The following is an 18,014-nucleotide window of genomic DNA, read 5'->3' as shown; positions in this document are numbered from 1 at the left end:
GCGTTTTTTCGCTCACAGAGACGTGGGACTTCTAACTTTTATGAGGCTAAGCCCTCAGCTTGTCTTTTGCCACAGTCCGGGGCGGCTATTCAAGCTGTAGCAGTCTCCCGGATGTAGCTATAGGGCGGAGCCAGAGAGCTTGGACTTGGCGCAGGCTCGGGAACACCACTGCCCTACTCTTGCCTATGCAAGTGGTGAGGGGCTGGCTTTGCGCGGATGTAGTCGCTCTCCCTTCGCGTGATAGGGACGTAGTCGTGGTAGCACGAGGAACATCGTGTACGTATGCGCTCTCAGTTTCCCCGTCACGTGTTGAGACATCCCACTCCCTCTCCCGTGGGCAGACGTGAGGCCGGTTGATGGCACGCGGGTGGGGCGGGGTTCCGTCCTGGCTGAAGTGGGTCGAAGTGCTATCGCTGACTGGGCAGGACTCGACGGGGTTGGATAGCTGTGCCTAAGTGCTGCAGGGCTCCAAACTGCTCCAACACTGCGGGCCAACTAGGCTCACACAACCAGCCTGGGAGCGTCTACAAGTGAGCGCAAGCACGGGGTGGGGCTCAAGTTGAAATGCATATGGGCAGACACTTGGTCCAGTTGGAGTCCTGGAAGATGCTGCTGGGAAGGTGCAGGACTGCTACAATCCGAGCGAGAGGGATGTGTAGACACATAATTCTCCTTGTCCATCTCCTGTTTTATTTTTCCTCTAATCTGGAGCATCACATGTTTGAGGTATTCAACATTGTCAGCCAGGTCACTGAAGCCAACGGATTTTGGTCTCTTGTTTCCTGTTAGTCCTAGGTTTCTAGTGCCTGGCACGCACTGTGTGTCTGCCAAATATTTGTTGGAAAGGTTTTAGCCCAGCTGTCCCATGTCTCAGCTGTCCTTTGAGGGAACTTTGTGCAGGGTAGAGAGGGTCAGGGGAGTCTTTACATCTAAATCAATGGATTTGTTTAGATATGTTTTTTGTCACTATGGTGTCATGTGGGCATGACATGTCACTGTGGGCATGTTGGCACACACGTGTAATCCCAGCACTTAGAGGCAGGAGGATCAGGTCCTCCTTAGTTACATAGTCAATTAGAGACCAGCTTGGGCTACAAGACTCCCTATCTCAGAAAGCCAAAAAGAAAGCTAGGTGTGGTAGTTCACACTTATAATCCCGAGATTTGGGAGGTGGAGGCAGGAGGATCAGTAGTTGAAGGCTGCATAAAAGAGTTTTAGGCCAAACTGGGCTACGTGAGAGCCTGTCTCAAAAACCAAAAACTTTAAATAAATGAATATCACTGTGGCACACAAAGGTCCTTAGAAATCTTGTTTCTGCTATGAGGAATCTTTTCTGTATTGAGACAGGATCTCTCTATGTAGACCTGGCTATCCTTGAACTCACAGAGATCCTCCTTCCTCTGCCTTATGTGTACTGGGATTAAAAGTGTACACCATTACACTTAGTTTATGACAGATCTTATAGACAGGTCTCTGGGCTTGATGGTGTGCACCTGTAATCCTAGGAGGTGGAAGCTGGAGGGCTTCAGGAGCTCAAGGTCATCTTTGGCTACCTAGCAAGTTCTACACCAATCTGGACTACAGAAGACTTGTCTAAAAAAACAGAAAAAATAAGCAAAACCACATAGGTGAAAGGGTCAAACATTGATGAACTGAATACAAAAACAGGGGGCATCAATAATCCTTCCCAGCAACACTCACAGCAAAATCACTAAGACTTTGCCTGTAGAAGTTATAATTGCAAATGGAAAAATCTCAATCATTTAATTAGGAAATTGGGGGTGAGGGGAAGCACATTCCCAAACTACTTCTCATTATATCTATGTCACCACCACTCATCACCTCTTACCTAGACACAGTGATGGATAGCTGCTCACTAACTCATCTTACAACAGTAGTATACATGAAGAGCATTTATGTGCCAGGCACTGCCTGGCATGTAACAATAATGAGGACAATGACAACCAGCTGTGTGCAGCAGCCAGCTAACTTCATAAAAACCAGGGCGTTTTGTTTTGCTTGTATGTTTCCAGATAAGGTCTTATATAGCTCAGGCTGACCTTGAACTCGTGAAATTAAAAATAACTTTAGCCGGGCGGTGGTGGCGCACACCTTTAATCCCAGCACTCGGGAAGCAGAGACAGGCGGATCTCTGTGAGTTCGAGGCCAGCCTGGGCTACCAAGTGAGTTCCAGGAAAGGCGCAAAGCTACACAGAGAAACCCTGTCTCGAAAAACCAAAATAAAATAAAATAAAATAAAATAACTTTAAACTCTTTAAAAATACTTATTTATGATTGCATGGCAGGGGGTGTGCATATGAGTATTGATGTTGGCAGAGGCCAGAAGAGGGCACTGGATCTCCTGGAGCTACAGTTACAGGTAGTTTTGAGCTGCCCCAGTGAGTTCTGGGAACTGAACTCTGGTCCTCTGCAAGAGCAGTACATGCTTTTAACCACTGAGCCATCTCCAGTCCAACTCCTAATCCTGCCTCCAGCTCACAGATATGAAGATTACAAGCATGCACTGCCATGCTTGGTTTAAAAATTGCTTCTCATCTTTGCTGGTGCCTACCAATGGCTTCCAGCTGCTCATCACAGGGCTAGCCCATTTCTATCTTAGAGCCTTCACTGAGCTGGTCTTGCAAAAGAAGACACTTAAGAGTTAGATGAAGAGCAGCAAGATGGCTCAGTGGATGAAAGTGTTAACTGGACAAGTCCAATGGACCTGGTTCAGTCCCTGCGATCCACAGTGGAAGAAGAGAGCTCACTCCTGAAAGCTGCCCTCTGACCTCCACACATGTGGACATGTGTGACATGTGCCTTTCCACCTACACTCCCCAATATTAATAATAATTACATTTCTAAAAAGGGGGCCAGGTGGTGGCACACGCCTTTAATCCCAGCACTCAGGAGGCAGAGGCAGGAGAATCTCTAAGTTCAACGCCAGCCTGGTCTACAGAGTGAGTTCCAGGACAGCCAGGGCTGTTACACAGAGAAGCTTGTCTCAAAAAAAAAAAAATTAAAAAGGGAAGAAGAACCCAGATGTGGTGGTACACTCTAATCTCTGTACGAAGGAGGTAGAGGCAGGCATAACTCTCTGATGCCAGCCTGGTCTACATCGTTTCAGGACAGCCAGGGCCTGTACACCCTATCTCAATCACCACCAACCCCCAAGAAAAAGAAAGGAAAAAAGAATATTTCCCAAAGAGATTCAAGAGCAGGCTTGGTGCCAAGTAGGAAATGAGGTGAAACAGTGAGAAATGTCTTCTGGGAAGTAAGTTGAAAGCCTGCCGAGAGCCAAAGAGAACATTCATTAGTCCTTTTTACGTCTTTTAGAGTTTGTTCTAGGGGCCTATTATTCAGAAGTTACATCTTCTTAACAACCACAAAGTCCTCAACAAACAGTGGCTTAAGCAAGTTATGAAGTCCATTATTGTAGAATATTATTTTAAGATACATTACATTTGTTTTTGCTGTGGAATATTTGTTCAATGATGCAAAGATGTGTTGCAGTCTTTTATATTGCATTTGTTTAACTCTGTGAAACTGTGTTACTGTGCCTGTCTAAAACACCTGATGGTCTAATAAGAGTTGAACAGCCAATAGTGAAGCAGGAGAAAGGATGGGCAGGGCTGGCAGGCAGAGGGAATAAATAGGAGAAAACGGGAGACAGAGCAAGGGATCAAGGAAGGAGGACAATGATAGGGGCCAGCCACACAGCCAGCCACACAGCCACACAGCCAGCCACAGAGTAACAGTGAAAGTAAGATATACAGAAGTAAGAAAAGGAAAAAGCCCAGACGTCGCTGGGATAATTTAAGTTAGGCAAAGCTGGCTAGAAATAAGCCAAGCTAAGGCTGGGCATTCATAAGTAATTATAAGTCTCCGTGTGTTTACTTGGGAGCTGGGTGGTGGGCCCCCCAAAAGAGTTAAAAGCAAAAGAGTAAAACAACCAACATCCATGGAACCAGACCATGGAACCAGCATCATTAAGTTACACTGTAGTCTCAAACTCCCCAGTTTCAGTGGCTTACCACAGCTTGGGCATAGTCCTTGCTCACAGTCTGTTGCAGGTAATTGGTAACCCTGCTCTACAGTATTTTAGTTGAGGACTCAGCCTGGAGGAGCTGTCCCTACTTGGAACATTGGGTCTTATGAAAGGAGGAAAAGAGAAAATGCAGGGATCTACCCAGTGGCTCCTGGGAAATTTTGTGTTTAGGAGTGGCCTGTAATACTGCACTCACATTCTTCAGACATAGCAGTTATATGTAGTAAGCAGCTTGTCTATGGAATAGAGCAAAGGTTTTGAATGGTACAACTCCCCACGGGATTTTGTTTCCCTTTAAGATTTATTTTCATTCTTTATGTGTGTGGCATATACATGTGATTGCAGGTATCTGGAGAGACCAGAGACGTTGAATCCTGCTAGAGCTGGAGTTATAGGTAGTTGTGAGCCTCCCAATGTGGGTGCTCGAAACCAAACTTGAACTCAGATCCTCTGTAAGGACAATGTGCATTCTTTCCTATTGAGCCATATCTCCAGTACCCTATGTTTCTCTTATATCAAACAAGTGCAAAGGTTGGCATACCAGCATTGGTATAGCAGCTCCATCATCGTCCAAGATGAGGGTCCTCTCCTGTTGTATCATCCTTAGCCTGTGGCTCCAAGATAACTGCCAGTACCCCAGCCACCATGCCCTGCCATTCCTGCAGGGGAGGACACAAAAGTCTCAATGCTAAACTGAGCTAGCTCCCTTTACAAGGCCTTCCCAGGAACCCCATTCCATGGTAGCTTTGTCATTATTGGCCTTTAATCCCAGCACTCGGGAGGCAGAGGCAGGCGGATCTTTGTGAGTTCGAGGCCAGCCTGGTCTACAGAGAGAGATCCAGGAAAGGCGCAAAGCTACACAGAGAAACCCTGTCTCGAAAAACCAAAAGAGCCTTTCCTCAGCTGCCGCCAAGATGCTCGGTTCTTCTGAGGAAGCTAAGGCCGCGTTGGGGTGAGGCCCTCACTTCATCCGGCGACTAGCACTGTGCCGGCAACATGGCCTCCGTCTCCGAGCTCGCTTGCATCTACTCCGCCCTCATCCTGCACCACGACGACAATGACGTCGACGAGGAGGACGAGGATGACGAGGTGCACGGATGGTCCACGGAGGACAAGATCAACGCCCTCATTAAAGCAGCTGGTGTCAATGTTGAACCTTTCTGGCCTGGCTTGTTTGCAAAGGCCCTGGCCAATGTCAACATTGGGAGCCTCATCTGCAACGTAGGGGCTGGTGGGCTGGAGCCGCGCCAGCAGGCAGTCCTGCCCCCTCTACTGCTGCTGCCCCAGCTGAGGAGAAGAAAGTGGAAGCAAAGAAGGAAGAATCTGAGGAGTCTGATGACGACATGGGCTTTGGTCTTTTTGACTAAACCTCTTTTGTTAACATGTCCAATAAAAAGATGAACCTGTAAAAAAAAAAAAGAACCGTAGAGGGAGGGCCCAACATGAATGCTGCCATCTAGAGGAATACAAGAGAAAAGGCCTAGGCCAAGTTGTGGAGAGGTTTTGTTATGTTAATCACTTTCCTTCTTTGTTCTTTGTACCATTCTGTTCTGCTGGAGTGTCCTTTCTCCTTTACACATCCCACACTACAGGAAAGCATATACCGGCCAGAACATAGGCACATGACTCACCTGGGATACTCTTTTTTTCCAGAAAATGCTAATGTTAGGAAGGAGAAAGAAGAGGGTGGATATTGGAGTAGTCAGCTGGCAGGCTCTGTGTGCAGGGAGGGAGAAGGGTGCTGCGTCAGTAGGTCTCTGTCTAAAAGGATAGGGCTAGTGAGGACATTTAGCTCCCGGATGGAGGCTGAAGTACTCCCTGCGACATTCGGACTCCCTGGCTGTGTGCCCTGCAGTTCAGCTCTGTGTGTTAGAGTGTCTGAGTCGGCCCTTTGGTCCTCTTTTCCCTGTAGTCCCCACTTTAGTTTTGTCTGAGCTGTCTTGCTCCGTCATCTCTCCACCCCACCATTTCCTCACTAGTAGTCTTTTTAGTTTTTCACGTTTCCTTTCCATAGTTCCTTCTGGGTGGTTTAGTTTTTTCAGACAGGGTCTCCCTATATAGTCTATACTGGCCTGTAACTTGCTGTGTAGCCCAGGCTAGCCTTAAGCATGCAGTCCTCCTGCTCTTGCCTCTCAAGTTCTGGAATCACAGTTGCATGTGGCCATGCCCCATTCCCTACGGTGTCTCTGTGTAGATATAAGCAAACATGAATGTATATTCCTATTTCTCTTTGATTACAGTATTACTTTTAAAAATGTATATATGTATGTCTGTGTGTCGGTGTGTGTACATGCCACATGTGTGCATGTGCCCACAGAGGGCAAAAGTGGGCATAGAATCTCCTGGAACTGGAGTTATAGGCAGATGTAAGCCACTTGATGTGGGTGCTGGGAACTGAACTCCAGTCCTCTGCAAGAGCAGCAAGTGCTCTTAGCCATTGAAACATCTCTCCAAATGCTCCCCAGTCAGTTATGTTTGTTGTTTGCTTTTAGACAGGATCTCACCATGTAGCCCTGTCTGGCCTAGAACTTGTTATGTAGAACAAGCTGACCTTGAACTCAAAGAAATCTGCCTGTGTCTGCTTCCTGCATGCTGAGATTAACCTGGCACTAGTTTTCCATTTGTGGTGTTATTTCTCTTTTATGTAGTGTTAATGAATATTTAAACATGAGGGGGCTAGAGGTGTGTGTGTGTGCAGGTGCCAGAGGTCAACATCAGGAGTCCTATTGCTTCCCACCTAGTTTTGTTTGTTTGTTTTTGTTTTTGTTTTTGTCTGAGACAGGGTCTCTCACTGAGTCTAGAGCTCACCATTTTGGCTACACTGGCTGGCCAGAGAGCTCCATGGCTCCACCTGTCTCCATCACCCAGCACTGGGGTTCCAGCTACGCTTTGCCATTGCCTGGCTCTTAGGGGTGCTGGGAATCCAAACCCAGGTCCTCAGGCTTGTACAGCAAGTGTTTTATCATTGAGCTGTCCCTCCAGCCCCACAGAATTCATTTCTTGGTTGTTTTTCAAGACAAGCTTTCTCTGTGTAGCCCTGGCTATCCTGGAATTCACTCTGTAGACTAGGCTGGCCTCAAACTCAGAGATCTGCCTGCCTCTGCCTCTGGAGTGCTGGGACTAAAGGCGTGTGCCACCACTGTCCAGCTCAGAATTAATTTCTTATGACTATCCAATATAGTTTGTTACTGCTTTCTCCAGATGTCTTTTTCTTTCTTTCTTTCTTTCTTTCTTTCTTTCTTTTTCTTTTTCTTTTTTTTTTTTTTTTTTGGTTTTTTTGGTGTTTTTTGAGACAGGGTTTCTCTGTGTTGTTTTGGTGCCTGACCTCTGTAGACTAGGCTGGCCTCGAACTCAGAGAGATCCTCCTGACTCTGCCTCCTGAGTGCTGGGATTAAAGGCATGTGCCACCGCCACCTGGCTCTCCAGATGTCTTACATTGGGTTTTTACTGCATGGTTTATTGCCCGTGGGGGTCTATATCCTACATTTGGGTTACTGTTTGATTTAATTTTTGATTACTGTTGGGCCTGCTGACAGTCAGCTGAGTAGCTGGGTAGAGGCGTGCGGATTGAAGAGACTATGAACAAGACAGAAAAGAGTCGAGAGGTCTGCAGGTCAATGCTGGACAGCCCCGAGTTTATTTCACAGCCAGCTTATATACAGTTTTGAGGGACAGAGGTAGAACAATGCACACCACAGGCATTCAACCACTATCTATCCTGCCTTGCGTCAAGGAGCAGGGAGTTTCTTTTTCTATCTCGATGTACCTATGGCTAGCATCAGCAGCCTACATCTAGCTAGATAGTGTGTTCCTTCTTGTGGGCTAAACAGGACTTTTTCATAGCCCTTCAAGGAGACTCTGTGGGCTAATCAGGACTTTCTCACAGCCTTTCAAGGAGACTCTGTGAGCTAATCAGAACTTTCTCACAGCCCTTCAAGGAGACTCTGTGGGCTAATCAGAACTTTCTCACAGTCTTGGAGCAAACAAGCTTGAACTCTGTTGACTCAGAATAGACTTCAGATTCAAACTGGGAAACTGAGTCAGTTGTGGGCTCCCACAATTCCTCCTTTTTTATTTATTTTAAGACCCCACTGAGTCTCTCAGATGACTGTGCCTGTCGTAGGTGTTTCCTTACCACACTCCAATCTTAGCCATCATGGGAGCATGAATTCCATCATTCACGTCCTGTCTTAGGTTGAAAGGAGGCAAAGAAAACTTACCCGTCTTTGGCTACCAGCCTCTGGTGATAAGTCATAGGAATGTTTGTAGTTTTACTCCATGGAGTTCGGAGCCCAGTCTCCATAACGAGTTCAAAATCAGCTTGAAAAATCATAGGCAAACAAATTATGCCTACTAAGACACATGCTCCAATAGCTACAGCACTACTTAAGATTGAAGTAAATGATGACTGTGATGGGATAGACCTTTTAAATTGTTCTGAAATATCTTCTGCTGTTTTAGCTGCACAAAATCCAATTTAGCCTTTTTCATTTCTATAATCTCTTGATGTAATTTAGCCAAATCTAAGGATTCATTAGAATCATGCCAGATTCCTTTAAGATGTGCCTTAACTCTTTCCCATCCAATAGTACTTTCATTATACACAGAAGATGTAACACAAATCCATTCATAATTAGCATGACATTTCAAATGTACTCCAGTTTTCAGGTTTGGAGCTCATCTCCCAGAAACTGTACCACATCATACAAAGCATTCAATTTATCTTCCATTTTCACATCTATATCTTCTTAAATCTCTAATATCATAGAAACATTCATAGACAATTGATTAACAAACCCTGTTGTCTGGATGGGTTGAGACAAATACATTGAAGCAACAGTAGTAGTAGCAATCATAGTAACAAAGGCTGCAGTTCCTGCTATAACTAATCCAGCAACATGCTTCTGTCTGCTTAAAGATTTCTTAGTTTCTTCAATCACTTGCAGCCCTTTATCATCAAACCATGGGTCACTCATATCTACTGGCAATGTTACAAAAGAAGGTCCTTTTAACACTATTACATGAGTATGATTATCCATTTGAGAAATACAATTAAGACATGATACATAGAACCATTCATACAAATATTTGCTTCACCAATTAAAAGAACATAGAGCATTTTTACACAAGCTAAAACAGTTCCTTTCAAAGGACAAACAGGTTTCAAGCAACTGGAATGTCCTGCCACAGTTCCCATCACAGCAGCAAATTTCCAAACATAAATTTGTGGAGATCCAGTACTGGAATACCAAATTCCAGCTGACAGTCCTTTGTGCCAGGATTATGCTGTAGACACTGTATAGGAGTCACTATAATTGTCCTTATTTCCAGACCAATCAAGACTATATTGCTGTGTCCATGTGATGTTATACTTTAAAGGAATAATGCCAGTACATCGTCTCCATAACAAAGTTCTGTTAGACTCTCTCAGTTCTTTTGTGAATGGAGGAAATCATTGAGGGGGTGAAATATTACTTATCCAATCATCTTGAGGAAGCAATCCAAGACATCCCTCCAAAGTAATATTTTTTGCAAAACATACAGGAATCCATTTACCAATATCCAATGTAAGAAAATTGTGAGCAATCTGGAACTCTTGGGTGGCAGGTAGATCTAAAAGCTTGGCATCTTGCAACCACAATTTCTTTTCCTTCCCAAGTTGCAGGATGTAAATTTGATGTATCAGGAACATAGGCCCAATAGGTCTCACTCTGGCATCTCTGTGTGGTCATCAGCAACATCAGGATCAGCATCTCTCTGCTCCATACACCACAACAATCTTTCAGGCAACCAATGAGTTTCATTTTCATCCTGTGAGAAAACATAAACATGCCCTCATCCCTATACTAAACAGGGTTGGGGTCCTTCCATAAGTCAGTACAAGTATCTTTACATTTAACTTGAGAAAATTTTGTGGTGGTGCCTTCATGCCTAAAAATTGATCAGCTGCAGATTTTCCAGCAGCATCCACTTTTAAAATTTTTTTTTCTTTCTTTTTTTTTTTTAAAGATTTATTTATTATGTATACAGCATGTATGACCAGAAGAGGGCACCAGATCTCATTACAGATGGTTGTGAGCCACCATGTGGTTGCTGGGACTTGAACTCAGGACCTCTGGAAGAGCAGTCAGTACTCTTAGCCTCTGAGCCATCTCTCCAGCCCCACTTTTAAAATTTTTAAGACAAGATTTAAAGCATTATGTGGTGACCTAGGGTATAACTCCCCCTTCTTTAATTTTTGAAGTTGTATTTTGAGGCTGCTGTGAACTCTCTCAATAATACCTTGTCCTTGAGGATTATAAGGAATGCCTGTTTTATATTCAATTTGCCATTGAGAGCAAAATTGATAAAAGCTTTATAAATATATCCAGATCCATTATCAGTTTTAATAACTTTTGATATCCCCAAATAGGAGAAACATTTCAGGCAATGAGCAATTACATACTTAGTAGCCTCACCAGTTTAAGCAGTAGCCATTAAAAATCCTGAATAAGTATCAATTGTCACATGCACATATTTCATTTTTTTATGAGTGACATCCATTTGCCATAAATAATTACGAAGAAGACTTCAAGGATTTACTCCAAAGTGAGGTACAGTCAAATATTGTGGACATGTAGCACATTTCTTAATGATTTGGTGAGCAGTTTCTCTTGTAAAGCCAAATTATTTTCTTAAGCTTTTACTATTCTGATGATGTAAAGCATGTAATCACTGAGCAAGCTCAACTTGAGACAAAGTGATCAACTGAATAACTTTATCAGCTAAAGCATTACCTTCAGCCAATGGACCAGGAAGATTTGAATGTGCTCTAATATGTACCATAAAATATGGCAATTTTTATTTATTGAATGGTATCCTGAATTTGTTGAAATAACATTCATTTTTTGTTTTTTTTTTTTTGGTTTTGTTTTTTTCGAGACAGGGTTTCTCTGTGTAGCTTTGAGCCTTTCCTGGATCTCGCTCTGTAGACCAGGCTGGCCTCGAACTCACAAAGATCCGCCTGGCTCTGCCTCCCAAGTGCTGCGATTAAAGGCGTGTGCCACCACCGCCCGGCTTTGAAATAACATTCTTAATTGCTCATTAATAGTTTTTTGTTTTGTTTTGTTTTGTTTTTTTGTTTTTTGAGACAGGGTTTCTCTGTGTAGCTTTGCGCCTTTCCTGGAACTCACTTGGTAGCCCAGGCTGGCCTCAAACTCACAGAGATCTGCCTGGCTCTGCCTCCCAAGTGCTGGGATTAAAGGCGTGTGCCACCACCGACCGGCAATAGTTTTAATATAAGAAAGTTTCTATAACTTGAAGAGCTTTATAAATATATTGACTATCTGTATATAAATTAAATAAATTATCTTTTTTAAGAACTTGAAAAACCAACAGCTCAACTCAACAACTTGAGCTGAATCAGGAGTAGTTTGAACTACATATCTTTCACCATTAATCACCATTAATAAGCTGCTTTCCCAATAGAAGAACCATCAGTAAAAACCAAAGCAGCATCTTTCACTGGAGTATGTATTAATACTTTAGGGAAAGTAAAAGAACGCATTTGAGTAAACTGTAATAATTGATCAGCAGGATAATGATTATCAATTTGACCCAAAAATTGAACAAAAGTTTTGCCCAAGAATCATTACTTTGAAAGAGTCAACCAGTTTGTTGTTTAGTAAATGGAACATTTATTACATTGGTTCCTTTCCAAAATACCTTCTAGGATCAAGCCTATTCCATTTTCCTGTGGCTCATGCTTCTCATGGCCATCACCTGGCAAAACTGTTCAGATCCATAACCCTTGGCTATTTCCCATGATCACTTCAACTCTTTAAGACCATTATCATCTGGGAGACTCTTAAATTGCAAAGTTTACCTGTCAGAGCAAGGTGCATTCTTGTGTATAAAAGCATTATAATATTTTATAAAATAAACATTGTTTTTAAATTCTTATATTAACCTTATTTTTATAACATGAATTATTATATAGAAATCTATCCCAATCCAAAATATTTGAGGATTGTTGCCTCCCTAGACTAAAAGGAGATACAATGAACAGATTCTTTAACCTTATTTAAAGACTTGCCAGCCATGTTGCTGCCCACTTCATGATGAGGTCACCAGCCAAGATGGAAGAAGACCATGTGATTGCTGTTTAAAATTAAACAATAGTTACATGCACACATACACACAGTTGGATCCAACTTTCATTCATAACCATAAGTCACATACATGTCCACATACATACACTTGTATATATTTCCATTTTTAACATAAACATTTTTCAATGAAGAATCATCAGCTATTTTTAAAATGAAGAAAACCAGAATTAACATATTATGGTTAAATACCCCATATATCTTACAGTTTTCCTTCACATTCAGCATAGTTCACATCCCCTCTGACCTTCTACAACTTACCATTTACCTTCAGGTCAGGCCCTTCCCTATGTTTGCTCTTCTGGTTCAGCCTGACATAGACAAATTCCTTTTTTCCCTTTCCTATCATTATTCCAATCTTACACCTTCTCTTGCTTTTCAGACAACATGCAAATTTCCACCAAAGTTCTTTTTCTTGTGATTTCTTCTTAGCAGTTTAGAACATTGCATAGGTATAACATTTCAAACAAGAATAGAAACATATAGATATATGCATATATCATAACAAAACTTATTTTTGCATTAATATATTAAAAACCTGTATCAATGTGAAACGTTTCAGATTAGCAGCAGTTTTTCTTATCTTAATCAATAATAGTTTGTAATCAATTCTCTTAAATGATGACAAGTATTTGTATCCCATTGAACTCAAATCACCAGAATCCATGTATTGTTTCTTTTCCTGTGGAGGCAAAAGCATATTTTTTTCCAAAACATCAGAGTATGCAGGCTGGTAATTCAACATTATTTTCTCAGGCAGTATCAGGACAGAGAGGGGTTAAAGTGGGTTAAAGTTGGAAGTTGCTGGCCAGCAGAAGAGACCTTGAGGTTATCACAGTGAAGAACTTGGCTTAGAAAGGAAAGGAGGCACAGAGTGTGTCCTTGGCTGCCGTGTTCCTGAAAAAATTATTGTTAACTTTTCTGACTATAGTAATTAACACTTAACATCAGATTCTCTTTTTGACATCTGTTCAGCTTGCCAATAGTAGGAACGAACTCCCTGCCACTTCATCTGCACTGCAGGCCTGATAGTAACAGAGCTTATGGAGGGAGGCGGCCATGCCTCTCTCTCCTTCTCTTCCGGGAAAACAAAGTAGATTAGTAGACAGAAACAAGTAACACTGACAGACATAAGTACTGGTACATCAGCACTGAGACAATGGCCTCACTCGCTGTTAATGAGTCCCATCTAACAGATGACTTCTGTTGCAATACGCAAGTTACACCTGGCAGGAGCTACCTGCTTATCTCAGTTCAGTCGGGGGACCCAGTCCCCTTAAACACATGGAACAGAACAGTAACATAGTAACAGTCAGAACACAGACCAAGACAAAGAGTGTACATTTACCAGCTGCAGTGAACAGATCTGAAAGTGAGACATTGGGCTAATGGTTTGCTGTCACGACCTGCTTATTCTCTCCAGATGAACCAGTCATAGTGAGGAATGGAGGTAGGGGAGAATCTTGAGGTGTGAGAGAATCTTCATTGTAACACTTAGCAGCCTCTTCCTCTAATTCTACCGTATTGCCAAAATCTAACTGGTCATTGTCATCAAATAACTTTGTAAAAGCATCTGCTTAAAGCCGTCTCTCTGACAGAGCAGAATGTTTAGTTTCAGTCAATGCCGGACAGCCCTGAGTTTATTTCACAGCCAGCTTGAATACAGTTTTGAAGGACAGAGGTAGAATAATGCACAGCACAGGCATTCAACCACCATCTATCCTGCCTTGTGTCAAGGAGCAGGCAGTTTCTTTTTCTATCCCAATGTACCTCTGGAAGGCATCAGCAGCCTGTGTCTAGCTAGATAGTGTGTTCCTTTCTGTGGGCTAATCAGGACTTTCTCACAGCCCTTCAAGGAGACTCTGTGGGCTAATCAGGACTTTCTCACAGTCTTGGAGCAAAGAAGCTTGAACTCTGTTGACTCAGAATAGACTTCAGATTCAAACTGGGAAACTGAGTCAGTTGTGGGCTCCCACAGATTACATTTATTTTTTATTTATATGTGTGTGGTATATATGAGGAGATCAGAAGATAACTTGCAAGAGTAAGTTCTCTCTAGCCACCATGTGGGTCCTGGGAGTTGAACACAGGTCAATCAGGCTTCGTGGGAAGCCTCTCTACCCACTGAGTTATCTTGCTGGCTCTTTTTTAATTAATTAATTAATTAATTAATTTTTTTGAGACAGAGACTCAAGCTTGCTATGTAGCCAAAGATGACCTTCAAATTGAACTTGAGATTCTCCTGCCTCCACCTCCTGAGTGTTGGGATTACAAGCATGCACCACCACACCTGGTTTATATGGTGCTGAGGATAAACCCAGGGATTTGTTTGACGTAGGCAAGCACCCTACCCAATGAGCTACATCCCCAGGCTTTTTCTTGGATGGGAATGGGGCAAGGGGGGGGTCTTACTATGTAGCTCAGGCTGGCTTCAAATGCATGGTAATTCTCCTGCCTTAGCCTCCCTAATGCTGGGATTACAGATGTGCTGTACCATGTCTAGCTATAGGTGGATGTTTCTTGGATGCGCATAAGCACATGTATGCACATACACACACAGATCTATTGCGGAAGAATCCCTAGTATATAGATAGGAAAAGTATTTCCCTTGGACTCTCATATTCTAGATATCCAATTTTATAAACTCCTGCCTCAAATTCACGCACAGGAACAGAGTTGGAGGGTGGCAGTGGGTAGCCATGGCAGAACCCAGCTGGAAGAAGAGGGACTCAAGCTGGGATGAGAAGAGCAGGGGAGGAAAGATGGTCAATGCTGGAGCCCTAAAATAGGGTGTGAGCATGAGAGAGGCAGCCTGGGTGGGAGGTGTGAACTTGGAGCCCAGGGTTCTTGGGTGTGAATATCCTCCAGTCAGGGAGCATGGGGACCTGTGGCATTCATCTGTGACTCTACTAGGTTGCAGGTTCCCACTGAAGGATGGTCCCAGGCTGTAAGCCTGGCTATGGCACCTGGGCCATGAACACTGGGTACCCAGCTGCCACCAATACTTGAGCAATGAGCATTTCACAGCCTCCTGCTACCAGTGGCGATGGGCAGTTCGCTACCTGCGGCCTGATGCGGTGTCCTTCATCTTCTCCAGGGTATCAACTGAGGTGAGAAGGTCCCCTGTAGAGGCTGATCCCCAGCCTTGCCACCTGGAAAATAACCGTAGAATCTGGACTCCAGTTCTCTTCCCCTAAGGCAAATCCCTCTTTGATTCTGTCCTTCAGCCTTCCCTTCTAAAGGAGGTCTGTGTAGAAACTGACCCCGCTCTTAGGCCTAAAGGAATGCCCCTTGGAGTATCTCTGATGCTTTAACCGCCCCCGCCCCCCATCTTGTCTTTTTGAGCCAGACAAGAACCAGAAGCATGTGGCACCGCCCCCTCCTCCTGGGCGGGAGGTTTCATCCCTGCCCCTGGAGCCTAGCAGCATGGCATCTGGCCCAGTGCATTTCCTGGTACTGGGACCTGCATCAGGAGACCCCGAGACTTCGGCCACCATGCTCCTGACCCCTTGTTCCTCCCACTTGCTTCCACAGGGCCAAGGACTGGAATCTCTGACCAGCACCCACAAGCTGGGTTGGAGGCTGCTCTTGGGGCACTGCAACAGATAGTTCACAGGTTGCAGAGGCACCAGGAGTGGCACCAGGCACAGCTGCAAGCTTTGGAACAGCTGGCACAGCAGCTGCACCAGGAGAGCCTGCTGGCCTGCACACACAGGGTCCATTGTGTTGGGCGAGTGCCCCTGGGACTGGGACCCAGGGCGCTTGCTCCACCTGCAGTTCTGCTTTAAACCAGGGTCCAGTGTCTAAAGAACCTCTCGTGCCTTTGGGGTTGTTGGTATGACCTCACAGCAGAGTGCTTGCCTAGTAAGGGCCAGGACCTGGGTTCCATTTCCAGCACCAGCCAGACAGAACAGGCCTTGAGTGTCAGTGCAGGCCTGTAATCTAACTAGCAAGTTTAAAGCTAGCCTGGGCAATGTGCGACCCTGTCAGAAATAAGCAGACATTAAACATCTGTGAATAGCAGCCCATCATCAATCAGAGCTGCGTGACGGCCACCCAACGAGGGCATAATTAGGAAACATGTTTAAGGAGTGCGCTGTCCGTGCCAGACTGAAACTTACTGAAAACCGCTATGATCATGATGCTGCTTTTGTGCCGTTCTCTGGATATGAAAGCAGAGTCCTAACTTTTACCAAAGCAGGTAGGCATAAAACTGTAACCAGGGACCACCATGGAGCTTGTGTTTGCAGCTGTCAGGCTGTCTAAAGCTCCTAGGCAACCCCAGTACTGTACTGCTGAGTTTGGTCTTTTGAGAGGAATAAAATAAATCAATTCTTGACATTTTTTCTCTGCTTATGACTCCGTGGTAGAGGTGGGCTCTAGCTCAGTGATAAGTCCTTGCTTAGAGTGTGTGAGGTCCTGGGTTCAATCTGTAGTACTCTAGCGAGGTGTCTTCAGCTGGTGGGTTGGACATACCCTACAGGTGAGACTGTTTGGTCACAACAGTGCTTTAGAATGGTTGGTTTGTGGTGACCCAGAAGATAAAGAGCAGGGTCCGTTTTCCCAGGTGACAGTGGTCAGCTGGAGATGCAGCGTGGTTGTCCCTGGTGCTTTGAGACTGTGGCCTGGGCACCAGTTGTATGGTGGGGCTGGGACAGAACTCAGACTGATGCCTGGAGCTTTCCATGGAGCTTGCTGGGGTCCCTGGGCTGACATTGTCTCTCTCCGCATCCCTGCCCCGTTTAGTCTCTGCCTCCTACTAAATCATCTTTTTCCTCTTTTTTATGCCTGCAGGCCAGAAGAGGGCACCAGATCCCATTTTAGATGGTTTGTGAGCCACCATGTGGTTCCTGGGAATTGAACTCAGGACCTCTGGAAGAGCAGCCAGTGTTCTCAACTGCTGAACCATCTCTCCAGCCCCCTACTAATTCATCTTATCTCACCATCTCCACATTCACTGACTTTCTGTCTCCATTTTGCTATCTCCCCACCTATACCCCCCCCCCCATGTCACTCTTCATCTGTATCTTTCCATGTCTTTGTCATTCCATGTTGGTCCTTCCTGCATTTATCTTCCCACCTCCCCATGACTGTCTGTGACCTTACATCTGCTGCCTTGTCTCCCCACATCTCTCCATTCACATCTTGTTTCCGACATCCCTAGCCTTCCTGTTCCTCACACTATGCCTGCCTGTCTCCCTGTGTCCCCTGTTTCCACCACTTCTTGCTGGGATGACTCAGCTTCCTGGACCCGAGGATTCACCACCATCTGTGGAAGGCCTGACATAGCCATACACCTGCCACCCTGGATGCTAAGCCCAAGCCCCTGGACACTCAGATGCCCCCTGTGTAAGGGTCCGAGTGACAGGATTGAGAGACAGAGGTAGAAGTGGAAGAGTTACCACACTTGGCCTTGGCCTGGCCCCGTTGCCTATACCTGGGGAGGAGCAATGCTCCCAGCACTGGGTCCCACTCTCATCCACTTGAACCTTGAATGTGACCTTGGACCAAGTTGCCCCGGAGCCCTCATCCCCTAGGATGCTCATCCTCTGCGGTTTCCAGCCCCTGCTATCCCCAACTCAAACCCTTGGCAATCAGTTAAAGTCTGAGCAGAATAAGGGTCACTCGCTCAAGGGGTGCTGTGCCTGGTTCTGAAGAGTCCCGATGTGCTGTGCCAAGCCTGCTGTGGGGTTGGGAACATAGCAGTGAACACGGCCCCAAACCATCCCTGCCTTTGAGTTCATGTCTGCTTGAGTAGAAAGTGAACTAGTAAACTAATAAACCAGATCACTTCAAACTGACAAGTCATCTCAAGACTG

General features: G+C 44.7%; 1 protein-coding gene and 1 pseudogene across 1 annotated transcript; both read left to right on the top strand.

The window, feature by feature from the left end:
- Positions 1–356: 356 nt before the first annotated feature.
- Positions 357–17,999, top strand: Thap8 (THAP domain containing 8). The gene is given in 5 exon segments (XM_059278747.1): positions 357–367; positions 426–530; positions 15,116–15,320; positions 15,550–15,727; positions 15,730–17,999. Coding segments are annotated over 5 exon segments (753 nt in total). The 3' UTR covers positions 15,984–17,999.
- Positions 5,045–5,461, top strand: LOC131921388 (large ribosomal subunit protein P1-like; annotated as a pseudogene).
- Positions 18,000–18,014: the final 15 nt, after the last annotated feature.

Source organism: Peromyscus eremicus, chromosome 1, assembly GCF_949786415.1.
Source record: "Peromyscus eremicus chromosome 1, PerEre_H2_v1, whole genome shotgun sequence".
Taxonomy (NCBI): Eukaryota; Metazoa; Chordata; class Mammalia; order Rodentia; family Cricetidae; genus Peromyscus; species Peromyscus eremicus.
This window is presented reverse-complemented; position numbering and strand designations above follow the sequence as displayed.